Genomic DNA, 17,325 nt, shown 5'->3' on the forward strand with positions numbered 1-17,325 from the left:
CCAGAAATTGATCTGGCCTATATGATGTCGAGATTCTTGAATGCTGTTGGACCTGCACACTTTCACCCAAGTGGATGGTCGTGTTATGTTTTGTAACTCCAGAAACTAATTGAAAGAAAAACATGGAAGCGGGGAACCTTGTCCATTTAGTTTTTTTAGTGAGGTGTTCAGATGTGACATGGTGGTGTAATGCCATATGCCATTCACGTATTTCTTACAAGTTCATAGTGAATTATGTAAACAAACAAAGAATGCTTAATCAAACAATATATTTACATTATTACTCAAATAATATTGAAATATTGTATACAATACACCCTGCTTAGCTATAAATTCTAACTCAATGTAGACAGTATACTATATAATACAACTACTGCATAGATATCTACAGCATAGTAAATTTTAAATTGTCCCATTCAGGCCTAAAGATTTAATTGCTGTGGAGGATTTCTTACTCTTGTGCGATAACATCTTTCCTGACAAGTTTGGCAGGAGAGACTTGTGGCTGTGAAACAATCTCACGTTCAGGGGCCTCCTCCGTGCTGGTTGTAGGAGTTGACTCCGGGACCGCAGGAAGTGGTTCTGACAGCTGTGGACACCTTTTTTCTCTGACAATTGACTCTGCTCTCTTCAACTGATTAATGTGTTGCCTCCAGATGATATCAGACACAATCTCCACTGTGTGGGAGAGTGGTCCAGTTCTGTCCCTAACCTTTCCAAGTGCCCGCTTTTGATCATCTCTGTATTCCCCCACCAGGACTGCTTGTCCAGGAGTGAAACATCAAATCTTCTTGTTTGAGCAGCATTCAATTTGTCTCAGCTGTTTGTCCTGTATACTCCTTCTGAGATTGGGTTTGAGGAGATCCAAGCATGAGCACAAGGGACAACCCAGGAACACATAGCTGGTGAATTGTATTTGTGGAGTGATGTGCAAAGAGGAAATTAGCAAGCTTCTGATTCAGTGTCCTGACGAAGGGTCTCGGCCTGAAACGTCGACTGCACCTCTTCCTAGAGATGCTGCCTGGCCTGCTGCGTTCACCAGCAACTTTGATGTGTGTTGTCTGATTCAGTGTAGTGTGTTCTACTGATGTTGCTCGCAATGCGTTCTTTAAACTCTGGACAAACCTTTCCACCAAGCCATTTGTAGCCGGGTGGTACGGTGCAGATGTAATATGTCTTATTCCAATCATTTTCAGAAATGACTGAAACTGTTCTGCAACAAGCAACGGTCCATTGTCAGTGACTACGTGTTCTGGAACACCAGTCCTTGAGAAGAGGCTTCTCAACACATCAACAGTGTGCAAGGCTGTAGTGGAGGCTATTGGGAACACTTCTGGCTACTTTGTAGCTGCATCCACCGCTACCAAGACATTTGTGCCAATCCTCATAGAGGGATCAGAAGTGGAGAGAGTGAGCAATTTCAAGTTCCTGGGTGTCAATAGCTCTAAGGACCTAACCCGGATGCAATGAATTTATGCAGCTATGAAAGGGCAAGGAGTTTAAGGAGGTTTGGTTTGTCAACTAATACTGGAAAACTTCCACAAATGTACCATGGGGAGCATTCTGACTGCTGCACCATCCGGCATGGGGAGACTACTGCACAAGAATGAAATTAAATTGCAGAAACTTGTAAGATTAGTCAGCTCCATCATGGGTACCAGCCTCGATAGTACCCAAGGTATCTTCTAGGAGCTGTGCCTTAGGAAGGCAGCGTTGATCATCAAGGATGCTCACCACCCAGGACAGGCCCTAGTGCTGGTCAAAATGGGAGAACCGGAATTTCTACTGCATATTCCAGCCATTTTGGGTGGCCATGTAGACTGAGACAGTGTAGCGTTTTTTCTAGTTTCCCTTTGGATCATCTCTGCTGCAAAAGGGAGACTTTTGATTTGCATTAGGGAGAATACATCTACAAATGTCTTCTTTTGTAAATTTTTCAAGTATTTCCTTTTCCAAGGGTAAATAGGAAAATCCATCAGCATTTCTATGGTTGGTTGTCCTCTTGAATTTGATCTTTTAATTGTGTCCTCCAAGACACAGAGCCCTTCTCTGAATTCATGTTGCTGCTGTTAGTGGAACACTCTTCTGTGGATTGAAAATGAACATCAGTGGTTGATGATCAGTAATAAGGGTAAACTCTCTCCCGTAGAAGTACTGGTTGAAACATTTTACACCCCAAGCCAGACTCAGGGCCTGTCTGTCAATCTTTGCATAGTTTTTCTCTGCAGCATTAAGGAAACATGATACAAAGGCTATGGGGCATTCACTTCCATCATTCATAACATGTGACATGAGTGTACACCTATACCATAAGACGAGGTGTCACAGGCAAGCTTCACTGGATGATGTGGATCATAATGTGTGAGTACAGTGTTTGAAGTCACCATTTCCTTCGCCTTTTGGAAAGCTACCTCACACTGCTTTGTCCATTGCCATTTCTTTCAGATCTGTAGTAATGAGTTCAAGAGGTTGAGCACGGTAGCCAGATTTGATAGGAATCTGTTATAATAATTGACACATTCTAAAAAGGATCACAATTGTGACATGTCTTTTAGCATGGGAGTACCCCCCCCCAACTGCTTGAATTTTCTCAGCTCACTTGTTTAGTTCTTGTGTGTGAATGGTGTGACCACAGTAAGTGACGCTTGATTTAAAGAATTCACACTTGTCGCATCATGATCTGAGCCCATAGTCTTCTAATCTTTAACACTGTCTTAAGATTTTGGAGATGTTTCTTGTCATCCTCATTGTTGTCATCCAGGTAACATAAAGTGCCTGGACAGCCTTGTGCCACTTGGTCTATAGCTGTCTGCCAGAGTACAGGTACAGATGCTACTCCAAAAATAAGCCTGTAGGAGCAATAAAGCCCATTGTAAGTGTTTATGGTGAGAAGCACTTTGGACTCTTTTTTCACCTTCATCCATAGGTAGGCCTCAGCTAAGTCCACTTTGCTGAAGCGTTTTCCTCCAGAAAGATTTGCAAAGATATCCTCTATCCAGGGCAGAGGGTATTGATCTGCTTTCAGTAATGGGTTAATGGTGACATTAAAATCACCACAGATTCTGACAGACGCATTCTTCTTGCTACTGGGACCACTGGTGTTGCCCACGGGCCCGCTCAACCTTGGAAAAAATTCCTTCAGCCTCTATGCAATCTAACTCACAGGCTGCTTTAAGACAAATAGTATAAATAACTGAACAGGTTTTATAAATCTTGGGTGTAGCATTTTTATTTATCACTATTTTACCCTTGATATGTTTGAGTTCTCCAGTGCCATTCCTGAACACAGCTGTGATATCATCCAGTATCTTTCTTAATTCACTTTCAGTTGACTCTGTTGCAGAGGATGTAGCATGCAAGTGGTAGATGGATATCCAGTCAACTTGTAGTTATCTCAACCAGTCTTGACCCCACAATGCTGGCCCTCCTGTTCTTACCACATACAAACCCAATGTGGCCTGTTGTATGAGTTCTTAGTTAGATATCTGAAGGCTTCAGTTCAGTATCTTTGAAATGCAGTTCAAACTATTTTGTGGAATGACTGAAACAGCTGAGCCAGAGTCAAAATTCCATCTTAATTAATTTGATGTTTAGTACCTTTGTAAGCCATGTTGCTTGTCTGTTGTTAGTTTTCACATTTTAAATCTCAAGGCTACTCAGTTCTATGTCACTCTCATCATTATCGAATCTTTCACCAACAGCATGCAGATTGGTGCTGTTTTTGAGACTGCAAGTTGACTTCTATGTTTTTTTATTCCCTGTGCAGTCCACTTATTCTTGTGTGCCTGATGTTCTCTTTGTATGTGTCCTAATTTGCTGCATTTTCTGCAAGTTTCACCTTTAAACCTAATTGGTCTGGTGTATGTGACCCCCTGCCACAATGGTAATGCAACTTGTTTGTCCAGGCAGGTTTCTGTTTAGATGTTGTAATTTTGTTCACACTCATTTGCATTCCTGACTGTAACTCAGTTGTGTCTCTGGCTGCTGATTCCATTGATACAGCAATTTCAACTGCTCTTTTAAATGTAAGTTGTGATTCAGTCAGGAGCCATTTTTAAATTTTCTTGTAAAATTGCACAACCTAAATGATCTCTCGGTGCATCATTAAGCCCATTACTGAACTCGCAATATAATAGAGTCATAGAAAAGTACAGCAAAGAAACAGGAATTTTGTCCTATCTGGTCCATGCCAAACCATTTAAACTGCCTACTTCCACTGACCTGCACCAGAACTAGAGCCTCCCATACTCCTAACATCCATGTAACTATCCAAACGTCTCTTAAACATTGAAATCAAGCTCACATGCACCACTTGCACAAGCAACTCATTCCACACTCTCACGACCCTCTGAGTAAAGAAGAGGGTCATGGTCCCCTTAAACTTTTCACCTTTTACCCTTAATCTATGACCCATCATGGTCCCCTTAAACTTTTCACCTTTTACCCTTAATCTATGACCTCTAATTATAGTCTCATCCAATTTCAGTGGAAAAAACCTGCTCAGATATTTTCTTCAGTTCAACCATGTAAGCTGAAATGGACTCCCTTTTGATTCTACTTATTAAACCTAAAGCATTCTGGAATCAGCAATGGTTTCGGTTCTAAGTTTTCCTGCAATATGTTCATGATATCAGCAAAGCTCATTTCGGCTGGTTCGGTTGTTGCAGTTAAACTTCTAAGCAAACTGTATGCAAAATGTACACCCATTGCACTCAGCAACACTTCCACTTGCTTTTCATTGGCTCTTTCATTTGCTAAAAAAATACTGCTCAATTCATTCAGTATACTGTACATGTTGTGTATTCAAACACATCTACCTTTCCAAAATAACCAGATATTTCTGCTTTTTATAACTTATTATTATCAGCCAGCATTCACTATTTATGAACCCATAGCCATACTTGTTGCTTGTTAATTTTGTCCATTTTCTGCCTTTTTTACTCAAACGATTCTCTTCCCTTCCAAAGAAAAACATGCTGTGCTTCAACAAGTAGCCGTCTCAGGTTTGTTTTACACCTTCCTCATTGCCACTGTTATGTTTTGTAGCTCTAGAAACTAATTGAAAGAAAACACTGGAGCCAGGATAATTGGCTATTTTTTTATGAGGTTCCCACATATGTTGTGCTGGCATGATGTATGCCATTCACATATTTTTACACATAACCTATAATGAATTATGTAAACAGACAAAGAATGCTTAATCAAACAACATATTTACAATATTTTTCTCAAATATTACTGAAATATTGCATATACTACAGGTCTCAATTCATGTTCCTTGTAAATAGTGTTAAAGGCACAGGGTATAAAGTGGTAAGTTGCTCACCATACGATTCCCATTCTTTGATCTGTTACCGTAGCCTAAATATTTATGTGGGTGGTCCAGTAGATCAGGAAGAGCTGCATACATCAGTGAATATAATTGTTAATGGGACACAGACAATAGGACAAAAGCCACTAACAATTACCAAAAGCTGAGAAGTAGATGAAAACTCCAAACTTCATGCAGTCCCTTTAACACACCAGGCAGTTAAACAGTTTCCAATTCCTGGCATTAGTTATGTTTGCCTCATTTTATCTAGAGAGGAAAAAGACCTTTGGTTTTTATTGCAATGTTGTAATAATAGTTGCTTAGGTGACAATCGTAACAGTAATTTGCACGATGTAGTTTCTATTCATATATAGAGCTACGTTGAAAGAGAGAGCTTACTACATCAATGGAGGCCATGCAGATAGTCTTGCCTTTTCTGCTTTTGAAAGAGATGCTCAATTAATCCCACCCCAACCCATACTACGTTAACATATCAGCAAGGGTTTATCATGGGTGTGAATTACAACTCCTGCACTTAAACTGCCAATCTGCTGCTGCACAGCTTGTCCACAGAGAGGGAAACAAACTGTTTGGGTCAAATGCTTTATCTTTCTGTCCGCCTGCAAAACGGAACAAAATTTTCTGTCAGCTCCCCAGGTTATTCAATGCCTTCAGAGATTTTGCTTCTTGGGAAACATTTGCCGAAATATGACTTAGTATCAATGAGAAGAGAGCAATTTTAAAATACAACCAACTGATCAGCAATGACATGACAGTGGGGAAACTGAATGTGGTCAAAGCTGATTTCACTTCGAACTTCATCATTTGACAGCTCTGAATGGCAAACTTGGGTGACCTGAGAAATGGAAGAATGTTAAATGAATAAAGGACCAGGGTGAAAGGTTTAGTAGGCAAAGTACATTACACGAATAGACTTTTATTAAGTGAAAGTTTTGTTGTAGTTTGCTGGCACCCAATTTGAAAATAGGGTGGTATGAAATCTGTCATCAGTGCAGATTTGGATTGAATTGAATTGACTTTATTAACCACATCCTTCAAATACATGAGGAGTGAAATCCTTTACATTACATCTCTATTCAAATGTGCAATGTGCAATCATAGTAATTTATAATAAATATTATATACAACAGGATAGTCAATATAACATAGAAATGCGGTAGCGTCAGCTTGAATTAATCAGTCTGATGGCTTGGTGGAAGAAGCTGTCCCGGAGCTTGTTGGTCCTGGCTTTTATGCTGCGGTACTGTTTCCCGGATGGTAGCAGCTGGAACAGTTTGTGGCTGGGGTGACTCGGGTCTCCAATGATCCGCTGGGCCCTTTTTACGCACCTGTCTTTGTAAATTTCTCGAATAGTGGGAAGTTCACATCTACAGATGCGCTGGGCTGTCCACACCACTCTCTGCAGAGTTCTGCAGTTGAGGGAAGTACAGTTCCCATACCAGGCAGTGATACGGCCAATCAGGATGCTCTCAATCGTGCCCCTATAGAAAGTTCTTAGAATTTGGGGGGCCATACCAAACATCTTCAACCGTCTGAGGTGAAAGAGGCGCTGTTGTGCCTTTTTCACCACACAGCCGGTATGTACAGACCACATGAGATCCTCGGTTACTCCTTTGGCCTCGGTATTTACTAACAACAAAAGATCCCCTTTTTTTCATTTATTCCGTGGTCCTGGGCAGGGTTGCCCTCTTAGTCCATTACTTTTTGATATTGCTTTGGAACCGCTAGCTACTGCCATTCGTGACTCCCCTAATATATTTGGTATTACCCGTGGAAATGAGACTCATAAATTATCACTATATGCAGATGATCTACTATTATATATTTCTAACCCAGGAAAATCTATTCCGGCAGTATTAACTTTGCTTGCTCAGTTTAGTAGCTTTTCTGGTTATAAACTGAACCTAAGCGTGAACTCTTTCCATTAAATATGCAGGTTCCTATTTATAGAAATTCTCCATTTAGACTGATTACTGATTATTTTACTTATTTGGGAGTTAAAATTACTAAGAGACATAAGGATCTTTTCAATTTCAACCTTTTACCGTTAATTAATCAGGTTAAACAACTGATTACTAAATGGTCCCCTTTGTCTCTATCATTGATTGGCCGTATTAATGCTTTTAAAATGATTATTTTACCCAAATTTTTATATTTATTTCAAGCGATACCGATTTTTATTCCTAAATCTTCTTTTGATACTATTGACTGTAAAATCTCTTCTTATATGTGGCAAAATAGAAATCCCAGATTAATTAAAAAATACTTACAGAAATCTAAGAAAGAGGATGGTTTAGCATTGCCTGTCCTAAGATTTTACTACTGGGCAATTAATATCCGATACTTAATATTTTGGACACAAGATTGGAATATAACTCCAAGCCCACATTGGGTAAACCTTGAAGGCCATTCTGTACAAGGGTTTTTTTTAGCCTCCATTTTAGGAACTTCATTGCCTTTTGCACTATCTAAATTGAATAAACAAATTTTCAACCCTATAGTTAAACATACATTGCGAATATGGTTTCAATTTCATAAATTTTTTGGTTTGAATGAATTTATGTTATCAAGTCCTATTATATATTGAGTATATAATTTCGAAAATTAATAAAAAGATTAAAAAAAAGAAAGAGATCCTCGGTGATGTTTATGCTGAAGAACTTAAAGCTGTTCACTCTCTCAACCCCAGATCAATTGATGTCAATAGGGGTTAGCCTGTCTCTATTCCTCCTGTAGTCAATAAAGTATGACTATGACTAATTTTCCACTGGAAATGAAGTTGATTAACTTGATTCCAGAAGTTTGTTTCCGATATGTGTGTGCTTTTAAACCTTAAGAAAATGAAAAGGGGCAGTGTTCGTTGGTTTACAAAAATAAAAATTAACAATTTACACTTACAGAAGTAAAATTCATTAAAAATAGCCACAGAAACAGGACTTTGGTTCTGCTGGGGATTTTATTTGGACCAGGACTGATATCTACCTCATCCTTGCCCATTTATGCCAGAGGAAAGCTTTAAATTTGCTAGGGAGGAGGGAAATTCCCAAATACAGTAATAACCACAGGCCTTGTCTGACAAGGAGAGGGAGGCATTCATCTTTTGGCTTTCATACATATAACTCAGCGTGTAGGGAAGGCTTTGAAAGTGGAGGTTGGAAGAAACACATGTATAGACTGACCGCTCCTACTTCTGCCTGCCTACTTGTCCCGTTTGCCCTGCTCTGGTAGGTGGTCACTGAGCAACAAGGCCTTTCTTTCACGTATTCAATTAAGCATGGGAATTTCCCTCACTTTCTGCTACTCTGGCAACATCTACAGCAAAATTCCTAATAGGCATATCTTGAACCTTCCATTAGATATGAAGGCTGTGACGAAAAACCAAGTTATCAGGAGATTGACGCTAATGAGAGAGATAAGTGAGACAATGGAGAAACATTCAAAATGCTAATAAAAGAGAAGAGGGAGATTAACGAGAAAGAAACACATTTCAGAATATTGACAGACCCGTTGCTTTGGACCTGAACTGTTTGAAGTTTGATGGACAGGCAATACCCCAGCAGGGGGAATAAAAAGAACAGGTTCGCTAAGGCACAACACACACCACGAGATCACGAGATAACGAGACCCTGGAAGAGCAGTGTGCTCCCACAAGTTGGCGGGAGTTGGAGGTCTGGTTCGAGGGAACCGACCATAGACTGACAGAGTGAAAAGGTGTGATCGGCGGGAACCTGGTGTGTGTGTCCACTCTTGCCTGGGTGCCAGGTTTACCGGTGGTATCCAGAATGGAGGGGTCACAGTCGATGACCACAGAAGACATAAGAGGATTCGCCCGAAAGCTAACTGCAAAGAACATCAAAGGTCTGTTTGAATCAAAATTTGCATTCTCTCTCTCTCTCCAATGGCACAACAACGATTACTGCAAACTGCACTAAGCTGAACTGAACTCTGCGTCACTTGAGACTGATCATTTTACCCCTAGACTGCGATAGAGCTTGATTGATTCCTGTTACCCTAGTTCTGTTTACATGTGTGTTTTATCATTGTTAACCTGTTGCATTTATATCCTTACGATTAGAGTACTGTGTTACTTATTTCTTTAATAAAACTTTATTAGTTTCTGTTAAACCAGACTCCAGCTAAGTGGTCCATTTCTGCTGGTTTGGCAACCCAGTTACGGGGTACGCAACAAGGCATTTTGATTTTGAAAGAAAATATCAAGTAATGTTCGTTACAGTCTACTTATAATATCACATATTTGATTATTTATACTGACTGGATGTTTTCTTCAGAAAATGCTGTCAATATTCTTTGAGAGTTGCCCAATGTGTTCCTGGAATTTCATTCTAAAATATTCATATTTTGTCATAAATATTTTTCCTATATATGCAGGTGTGCAGGAGTAATAATCTTTCTAATTTCAAAGGAAAGTTTGATTCTGTAGATATCTAGAGAATTATTGCTTAGCTGCTTTTGGAGTGTGGGTTAAATCAACCATCCTCACTGTTCATATATCCTTTAGCTGTCTGCACTATTGTTTCCAAAGCTCTGCTATCAATCAGAAGCAGGCGTACCCCTTATGCAAGCATGCTATCTACTATCAATCAGAGGCAGGCATGTTCACCTTATAACCTTAAGAACCCATTTGCGCATCTTTCCAAAAGCCAGCAAATTTGAATTCTTGCCTACATCACTACATGCAGGGACTCAGATTTTTCAGTGAAGCTGTACACAGGGGAAATACAGGACAAAGATTTATATCCTGCAAGGTTGGTTTACCAAATGATAAAATAATACTCCTTCTACTACATATTTTAAGAAGTCACTCACCGTGTATTATCTTATACAGGGGCACAGTTTATCAGTCTGAATCTGATAAATGTGTTAAATGCAGTAGCATGTTTCAGTTAGTACCAATTCAGGTCTCACAAAGCTGTTTAGTTCTTGCACAAAATTTGTTAATCTTAGAAGGCCCTTTTGTCATAACTAAGAAGTATTCCTTTCTTGATAAGGACTCAGAGACCAGTGGAGTATATAGCTTCTATAAAAATGTTACTGTAAAAATCCTCTGGAAAAATTATACAGCCCCCCCACCCCAACACATCGTTTAGTGGCAATGAATCAATAGTTGGACCAGATAGGACTCAAAAGAGCCAGCTGAATGATAATAACAGTAAAGCTTGCAGGTAGTGAAGAAGTTCCAATTTGAAAGAAGAAAATATTTCAAAATGTTCTTGCAGAATGAAAATGATATTTATATCACAAAGATTCTTAAATAACTGTCTTTTACTCAGATCGAGTGGCAAGGAATTTGCATTGAAAATAATTGATAAAGCTAAATGCAGTGGTAAGGTAAGAAGATTTCCTACTGTCTATTGTTCTATAAAACCTGACTAAATTTTGGAATGTGCAATTGATGTTGCTCATGATGTTTTCATCTGCAGAAAGTTTAGAGTCAGGACCATCAGGTATAACACAATATACAAAGGTGCATGGTTTTTGATCAATGCATGTTTTGGAATTTTGCTTAATCACCTTTGGTGACTGAGGAATTTTGGATATGTCCCGCACTAAATTACCTTAGCAGGTCAGGCAGCATCTATGGAGGGGAATAAACAGTTGATAGTTCAGGCTGAGCTCCTCCAGACCTTTGTGTATGTTGCTCTGAACTGATCAAATTCCTTACAAGAAGTGGAGTGAGATGAATTTAATCAAACTACCAGTTAGCTTATTGCAAATGGGAGATCATTAGACAATGGTGAGCAAGATGTCAAAGCGAAGGGACGAGCTGGGAAAGGGTCATGTGCATGCAAGTCAAGTTGACAAAGTTTTCTTTGAGACAAGGGCCAAAATGCAGTCATCATTCAGTGAAAAAAATCTTAGATTACGAGAGAGAGCAGAGCCCGTGGGCAAATTATAAGGGAAAATATTACAGTAAAGTAAAGCCAGGCACCAAATCACTCAGATGAAAAGATTACACAAATATTCTGAATAAATGAGATAGATTATTTGGTGTGAGTTGAATTTGGATGCCTGCTGCTTCTATCAAAAAGAAACTTGATATATTTTGTTTCTTTATTGCTGCTGCTGAAATTCCATTTGTACTCTTATTTTAGGAGCATTTAATTGAAAACGAGGTTGCAGTGCTGCGGAAGGTTAAACATCCCAATATCATCATGTTAATTGAAGAGATGGATACTCCAACAGAACTCTACTTGGTAATGGAGTTAGTCAAGGTAAACTGAGGAATTGATATAATTTCATTAAGAGCTTTTATAGCAGATCATGTAAAGGCAACCCTTCTATTCCATACATGCAGTCGGTGGAAGTGATACACTTCAAACCCTTCCCTCAAGAAGGAGCATTTGTGAGGGCCAGCCCTTACTACATCAGCAGAGTTAGAGTTCCAAGCAACTGCAGGAAATTGAAAAACTGGGACAAAAGTCAGCATTGTCTCTTTTCTGCATAAAAAGTTGTGATGAGTCATAGAAAAGTACAGCACAGAAACAGGCCCTTCAGCCTGTCTAGTCCATGCAGAACCATTTATATAAGTGCTAGACTGAGACCAAAGGTTCCCCTCCTTAATTCTTTTCTATCTGAAATACCAGGCATTTTATACTAGCTGATAGTAGCACAGCAATGAGAAAGTTCTGGTATGTGTGAATTCTTTTACAGAAGTTTAGGACTAACATTCTCTTTGCTCCCTGTTTTTCCTTATTCCCGCCCACATTCCAAAGTTTTACCTCTATTGCTCTAAATGACTCCACTTGAAAGTACATGACATACATTTTTTAGTAGTGTTTAATGCTTATGCTATAGAATAATCTAAATGGATTAGGAGCCTTTACCCTCTATATTCATAGTTCATAGTTCCAATTTAATTATTATTCAACCACTCTTGAATACCCATGAATACAGCCAAATAAAACAGCGTTACTATGGGGCCAAGGTGCAAACACCGTTCCAACAGTCACGCCCAGCACAAAGCACATATATAGCACATATAAGGTAGCAAACACATATCAGATATCAGTAAAATACAGTCACACAAAAAAAATAGTCCAAGGCCCTGAGTCCATGGACATTGCAGAAATCTGCAGTCGAACACAATATGGCTTGTCTACTGCCAAGTGGGGAGGGGGAGGGGGCAGCATTCATTCCACCAGCTCTGGTGGAAAACAGCAAATCTGACTCCTCTCCTGGACGGCTGTAAACAGGCGACTCTGTGACTTAAAGCCTATGACTGAGGCCACGTGGCTCTGCCCCTGTTGTCCACCAGTGAATCGGACTTGCAGCATTCCACATTAACAATGTCCACCAGGGTCTTGCAAGCATAAGAAAAGTGACTGAGACAATCACTCACTGTTGGACTGCAGACCTCCTTCGCGCACCGACACCTCTCTAATGTAGGCAGCAGCACAACCCGCACCCTTCAGTTTCTCCGCCAATAACCAACTCGCTGATGGGGTAGACCTGCAGTACTTTAAGTTCTTACTGTCCAGTAGAGTCTTGCAATTGTAAAAAAAATACATTTAAAAAGGACAATAACACCTTTGGTTGACCCTGTAGAAGCCGCTGCCATCTATTAGAACTTCCTTTATTTCAAAACTGTGCAAGGAATTTCAGGCCTGCATAAAGTCACCACTGGGTATATCTAAATAATATGCATTTGCTTTTTGGTCAGGCATAGCTTTAACATCTTTTGGGTACAAGTTATGGTGCGGTTAAATTGCCATCCACTCCCCAACCTGATTCCTGCTACTCAATAGCCACTTTCTTTACAATCTGCAAAATCTTAAAGGCGACAAGGCACCCAATCCAATTATTTTCATAATTTAATTTGCAGCAATAAAATATCCTGCAACACAGCTTTAACTTCTCATTTCCATTTTATCCATTAAACTGAATGTGCACAATATTCAAAACTTTTTCTTTTAGGTAACTCTCCATTTGTATGTAAGGATTAAGTGAAATCATCACATGTTTTGTTCAAGAGAATTATAGAAAATCCAGAATTCCCTTTTCACTGTTTTCTATAATTATGAGAGTCTGGTTCTGACTCAGACTTTCGATGTTTTAACACAGTGAAGAAAATCAGGCATGGATATCCTTTCAAAATATCTTCCTCAAATGTTGAAAGAGTTAAAAAAAATTCCTCTTTTTTAACCCAGCCCCATGTTCTTTGCTATGGTGAATATATTAATAAGGAAAAGCATTGATGAGTTACTTTGTGAGAATTAAATATACCTTGTTTCCTTTCCTCTTCCCCCTCCCCGCCCCAGTTTTGAAATTTGAAGCAGCAAAATCTACTTGTTAAATTATAAAAAGTTTTTTTTAAATAGCATTACCCATTCTGAAAACTGTTCTGAACTTCAAGGCTGGTTCTTGGGGGGTTAAGTTGAAATGTAATTGTGTCCATCAATCAAAAGTCATCAGTAACAATGTAAATATATCAAACAATCAAACAGCACCTGAGGAAATATCACCAGTAACCACATCTATCTTAACTGATAAGAATTGCATTTACGTCATTAAAAGAGTCTATTAAGAAAAATTATAAATATGGCAGCAGTATACATCCTGGTAGTTTAAGTCGATTACCCTCAGGATCCAATACTTATGTTCAATTATATGCTCATATCTTCACTGTTAAACTCAATTCTTATTACAAAATGCCCAGAGCTAAATGGAGAGATATGATTCTGGTGATGCAGTGTAATGAAAATGAACAACAACTTTTTCAATAAAATAATCATTATCTAATCACTTTACTATCGATGAATAAAGTATGTCTTGTGTAATTCATTGACCATTATGAAAACCATATTTGAAATGTAATTTTATTGGGTGTATTGAATAATAAGTGTAGAGTCAAGGTATAACTATTGAGATGTATTGAATAAAGCACCAGTTCCAGATTTCCCAATGCCGTACTCTTTTGTTTCTCCCCTATAATACAGAAATAAGTGTTCAAATTGGACAATATTGGTTGAATCTAAGTTCAAGTAATTTTTACTGTATCGTATAGGTTAGATTTGTGATTTGAATTTAGGTTAAAACTACCATTGCTGTAATCTAGTCTCCCTTTATTTCTGAATAAGATTGATCTATGATCTATGCTAGACCCTGATTCTTACTTACACTGAAGGGCTGTAGCAAAAAAGATGCAGCTTAAAATGTTTGGAAGCTTAAAACTGGGACTCCTGAGTGTTTTTGGTTGTTATTTCCACAAATATTCAACATATTGAGTGAGTTATTATTTTTGTATTCAAAGGGATGCATTCACTTAATGCATCTGGCGCTGGCCCCATCTAGGTTCAAGGGGAATCAGAGGAAAGACTTGGAGGATAAGACTAGCAATGGAATAGAATGCAAAACTGGCGGACTCCATCATTCATTGTTATATATCCTGATCGATATTCCTTTCAATTGACCTCAATCAGGATGTCTCTGTAGCTGCCTATATCTAATTTCACCTTTTCTTACTGAGGAGTAGCAGTCCCACTTTCAACTAGAAATACTGTAGAACATAGAACAGTATAGGTCCTTCAACCCATGATGTTGTGGTGGTTTTTTAACCTACTATAAGATCAATCAAACCCACATAACTCTTCAATTTTTTTCATCCTGTTAAGAGTCTCTTCAATCTTCCTAATGTATTAGCCTCTGCCAGCAATGTCCATGCACCTCTTGCTCTCTCTGTAATAAATCTACCTCTGACATCTCCCCTGTACTTTTATTCCAAACACCTTAAAGTTCTGCTCCTCTTATCAGCAATTTTGCCCTGGGGAAATGTCTCTGGCTGTGCACTCTCAATGCCTCTTATCATTTTGTCATCTGTTTTTTGTTAACCCACTTCCATGTTCTCCTCCCATCCTCCTTCACTCCAAAGAAGAGAGCTGTAGCTCACTCAACCTATCATAAGACATGCTCTCTACACCAGACAGCATCCTATCAATATCCCGTTATAACTTATGACAACCTTCTGCACTATCCACAACACCGGTAATCTTCGTGAAATCTGTGAATTTACTAACCCTCCCTTCCACTTACTCATCCAAGTCATTTATAAAAAATCACAAATAGTAGATGTCGCAGAACAGATCCTTGTGGAGCACCACTGATCTCCAACCAGGCAGAATACTCAACATTCACTACCACCCTCTGCCTTCTATGAGCAACCAATTCTAAATCTATACAACCAAATTTCCCTGGATCCCATGCCTCCTGACTTCTTGAATGAGCCTACCATGTGGAACCTTGTCAAACACTTTCCTAAAATCCATATACACCACATCCACCGCTGTATCATCATCAAATTGTTTAGTCACTTCCTCAAAAATTCAATCAGGCTCGTGAGGCACAACCTCTCCCTCACAACATTGTGTTGACTATCCCTAATTATGCTATGCTTTCCCAAACACTCGTGTATCATGTGTTTAAGAATCCACTCCAATAGTTTAGTGCAGAGGCAAGACCGAGTCCTCTTGCACTAAAAATTCTTTACCACTTCCTGTGCACTATTCCCAGTCCCAATGGGAAATGATTTTAAGAGTGAAATCGCAGAGGTCTTGGTATAATCTTCCAAAGGTCTATTTTTGCCTGAGGACTGGATCAATGCAAATGTTAGACTCTTGTTCATACAAGGATTTAAGTAATAACCCAGAAAATAGAGGCCACTCACTTTTACCCAATTGAGTAGAGTGGTCTAGAAACAGTAATCAGGAACAAAATGAGTAGATGCTTGGACAAGTGAGAATTGATTAGGGAAACTCAGTACAGAATTGTTAAATGCAAATACGACTCAACTAACTTGGAGATTTTCATGAAATTGTTCAGATGGTCAATGAGGATGATTGGGTATTTATGAGTTTCAAATTGCAGTGACACATAATAATTTTGTCATCAAGCTTAAAGGTCATAACTAAAAGGTGGTGTAGCAGCATGGATAAAACATTGGCTAAATGGCAGAAAAGAGAGCAATTGTGAAAGATTTTGTTTTGCAGTAGAGAGTAATGTAGAAATGGATTCTAGAGGGGTGGATGCTAAGACCTGTACTATTCTTAATATGCATCACTGACAGGCTTTCAGAACTTCATTTTCAAATGGATAATAATGGGCTTCAAGAAGATGTAGAATGAATGGATGAGTGGCAGATGAAGCTTAAGGCTGAGAAATCCAAAGTATTATATTTTGATGCGAAGGGGCAAGGTAGAGGGCATATTTTAAAGGAAGCACTAAAGCAAAGGAGCACACATCAAGTTTGCTGGTGAACGCGGCAGGCCAGGCAGCATCTCTAGGAAGAGGTACAGTCGACGTTTCGGGCCGAGACCCTTCGTCAGGGCTAACTGAAGATAACTGCAGGTTATCTGCATAGCATTTGGAGGAATATGGGGAGATGTTGGGGACATGTTGGGGAGCGGGATTAATCGGATTGCAATTACATACAGCCTCAATGGCCTCCTTCCTTGCTGTAACCAATCTGTGATTCTCGCAGAAGTGAAATGCAAGGGCTTCAGATTTTTGATCCTAAAAAATCATGTTGCGGCACATGGCTCTTGTCAGTTAGTTTTTATAATTTTTTTTTAACTTTCTTGACAGGGTGGAGACCTGTTTGATGCCATCACATCATCAACTAAGTATACAGAGCGAGATGCCAGTGCGATGATGTACAACCTGGCTTCTGCTCTCAAGTACCTCCACAGTCTCAACATTGTACACAGAGACATCAAACCAGAAAACTTGTTGGTATGTTTACTAAATACATATATGCTAGATGATTTTTATTTCTGTAATTAATGTACGATTTAGGAATACAAAATATCAGTGCTCTTTTTATCTATGATTAAAGCAGTGTGTAAAATATGCCCTGTTAATAAAATCTGAATGCAGTGAATCTGATATTAGCTGCAATAATGGGTCAGCGCAGGCTTTGTAGAAAACTGATAATGTCAACGTGACATCGTGAAATAAGCTTTTTCTGCAAAGATCTTCTA

The 17,325-nt window shown here is 39.0% G+C and overlaps 1 protein-coding gene across 5 annotated transcripts in view; it reads left to right on the forward strand.

Annotated features, from left to right (window-relative positions):
* The window catches only part of dclk2a (doublecortin-like kinase 2a), a 367,725-nt gene that overhangs the window by 291,053 nt on the left and 59,347 nt on the right, over positions 1-17,325 (forward strand). For all 5 annotated transcript variants that reach the window (XR_011885758.1, XM_072256046.1, XM_072256047.1 and 2 more), the window contains 3 exons: positions 10,624-10,681; positions 11,446-11,565; positions 16,931-17,077. Coding sequence is in view for 4 of the 5 variants with exons in the window: in XM_072256046.1 (XP_072112147.1) it covers positions 10,624-10,681; positions 11,446-11,565; positions 16,931-17,077 (325 nt within the window). In the remaining variant the exon portion in view is untranslated. The remainder of the gene's footprint in view (positions 1-10,623; positions 10,682-11,445; positions 11,566-16,930; positions 17,078-17,325) is intronic.

This window comes from Mobula birostris, chromosome 4 (genome assembly GCF_030028105.1).
Source record: "Mobula birostris isolate sMobBir1 chromosome 4, sMobBir1.hap1, whole genome shotgun sequence".
NCBI classification, from domain to species: Eukaryota; Metazoa; Chordata; class Chondrichthyes; order Myliobatiformes; family Myliobatidae; genus Mobula; species Mobula birostris.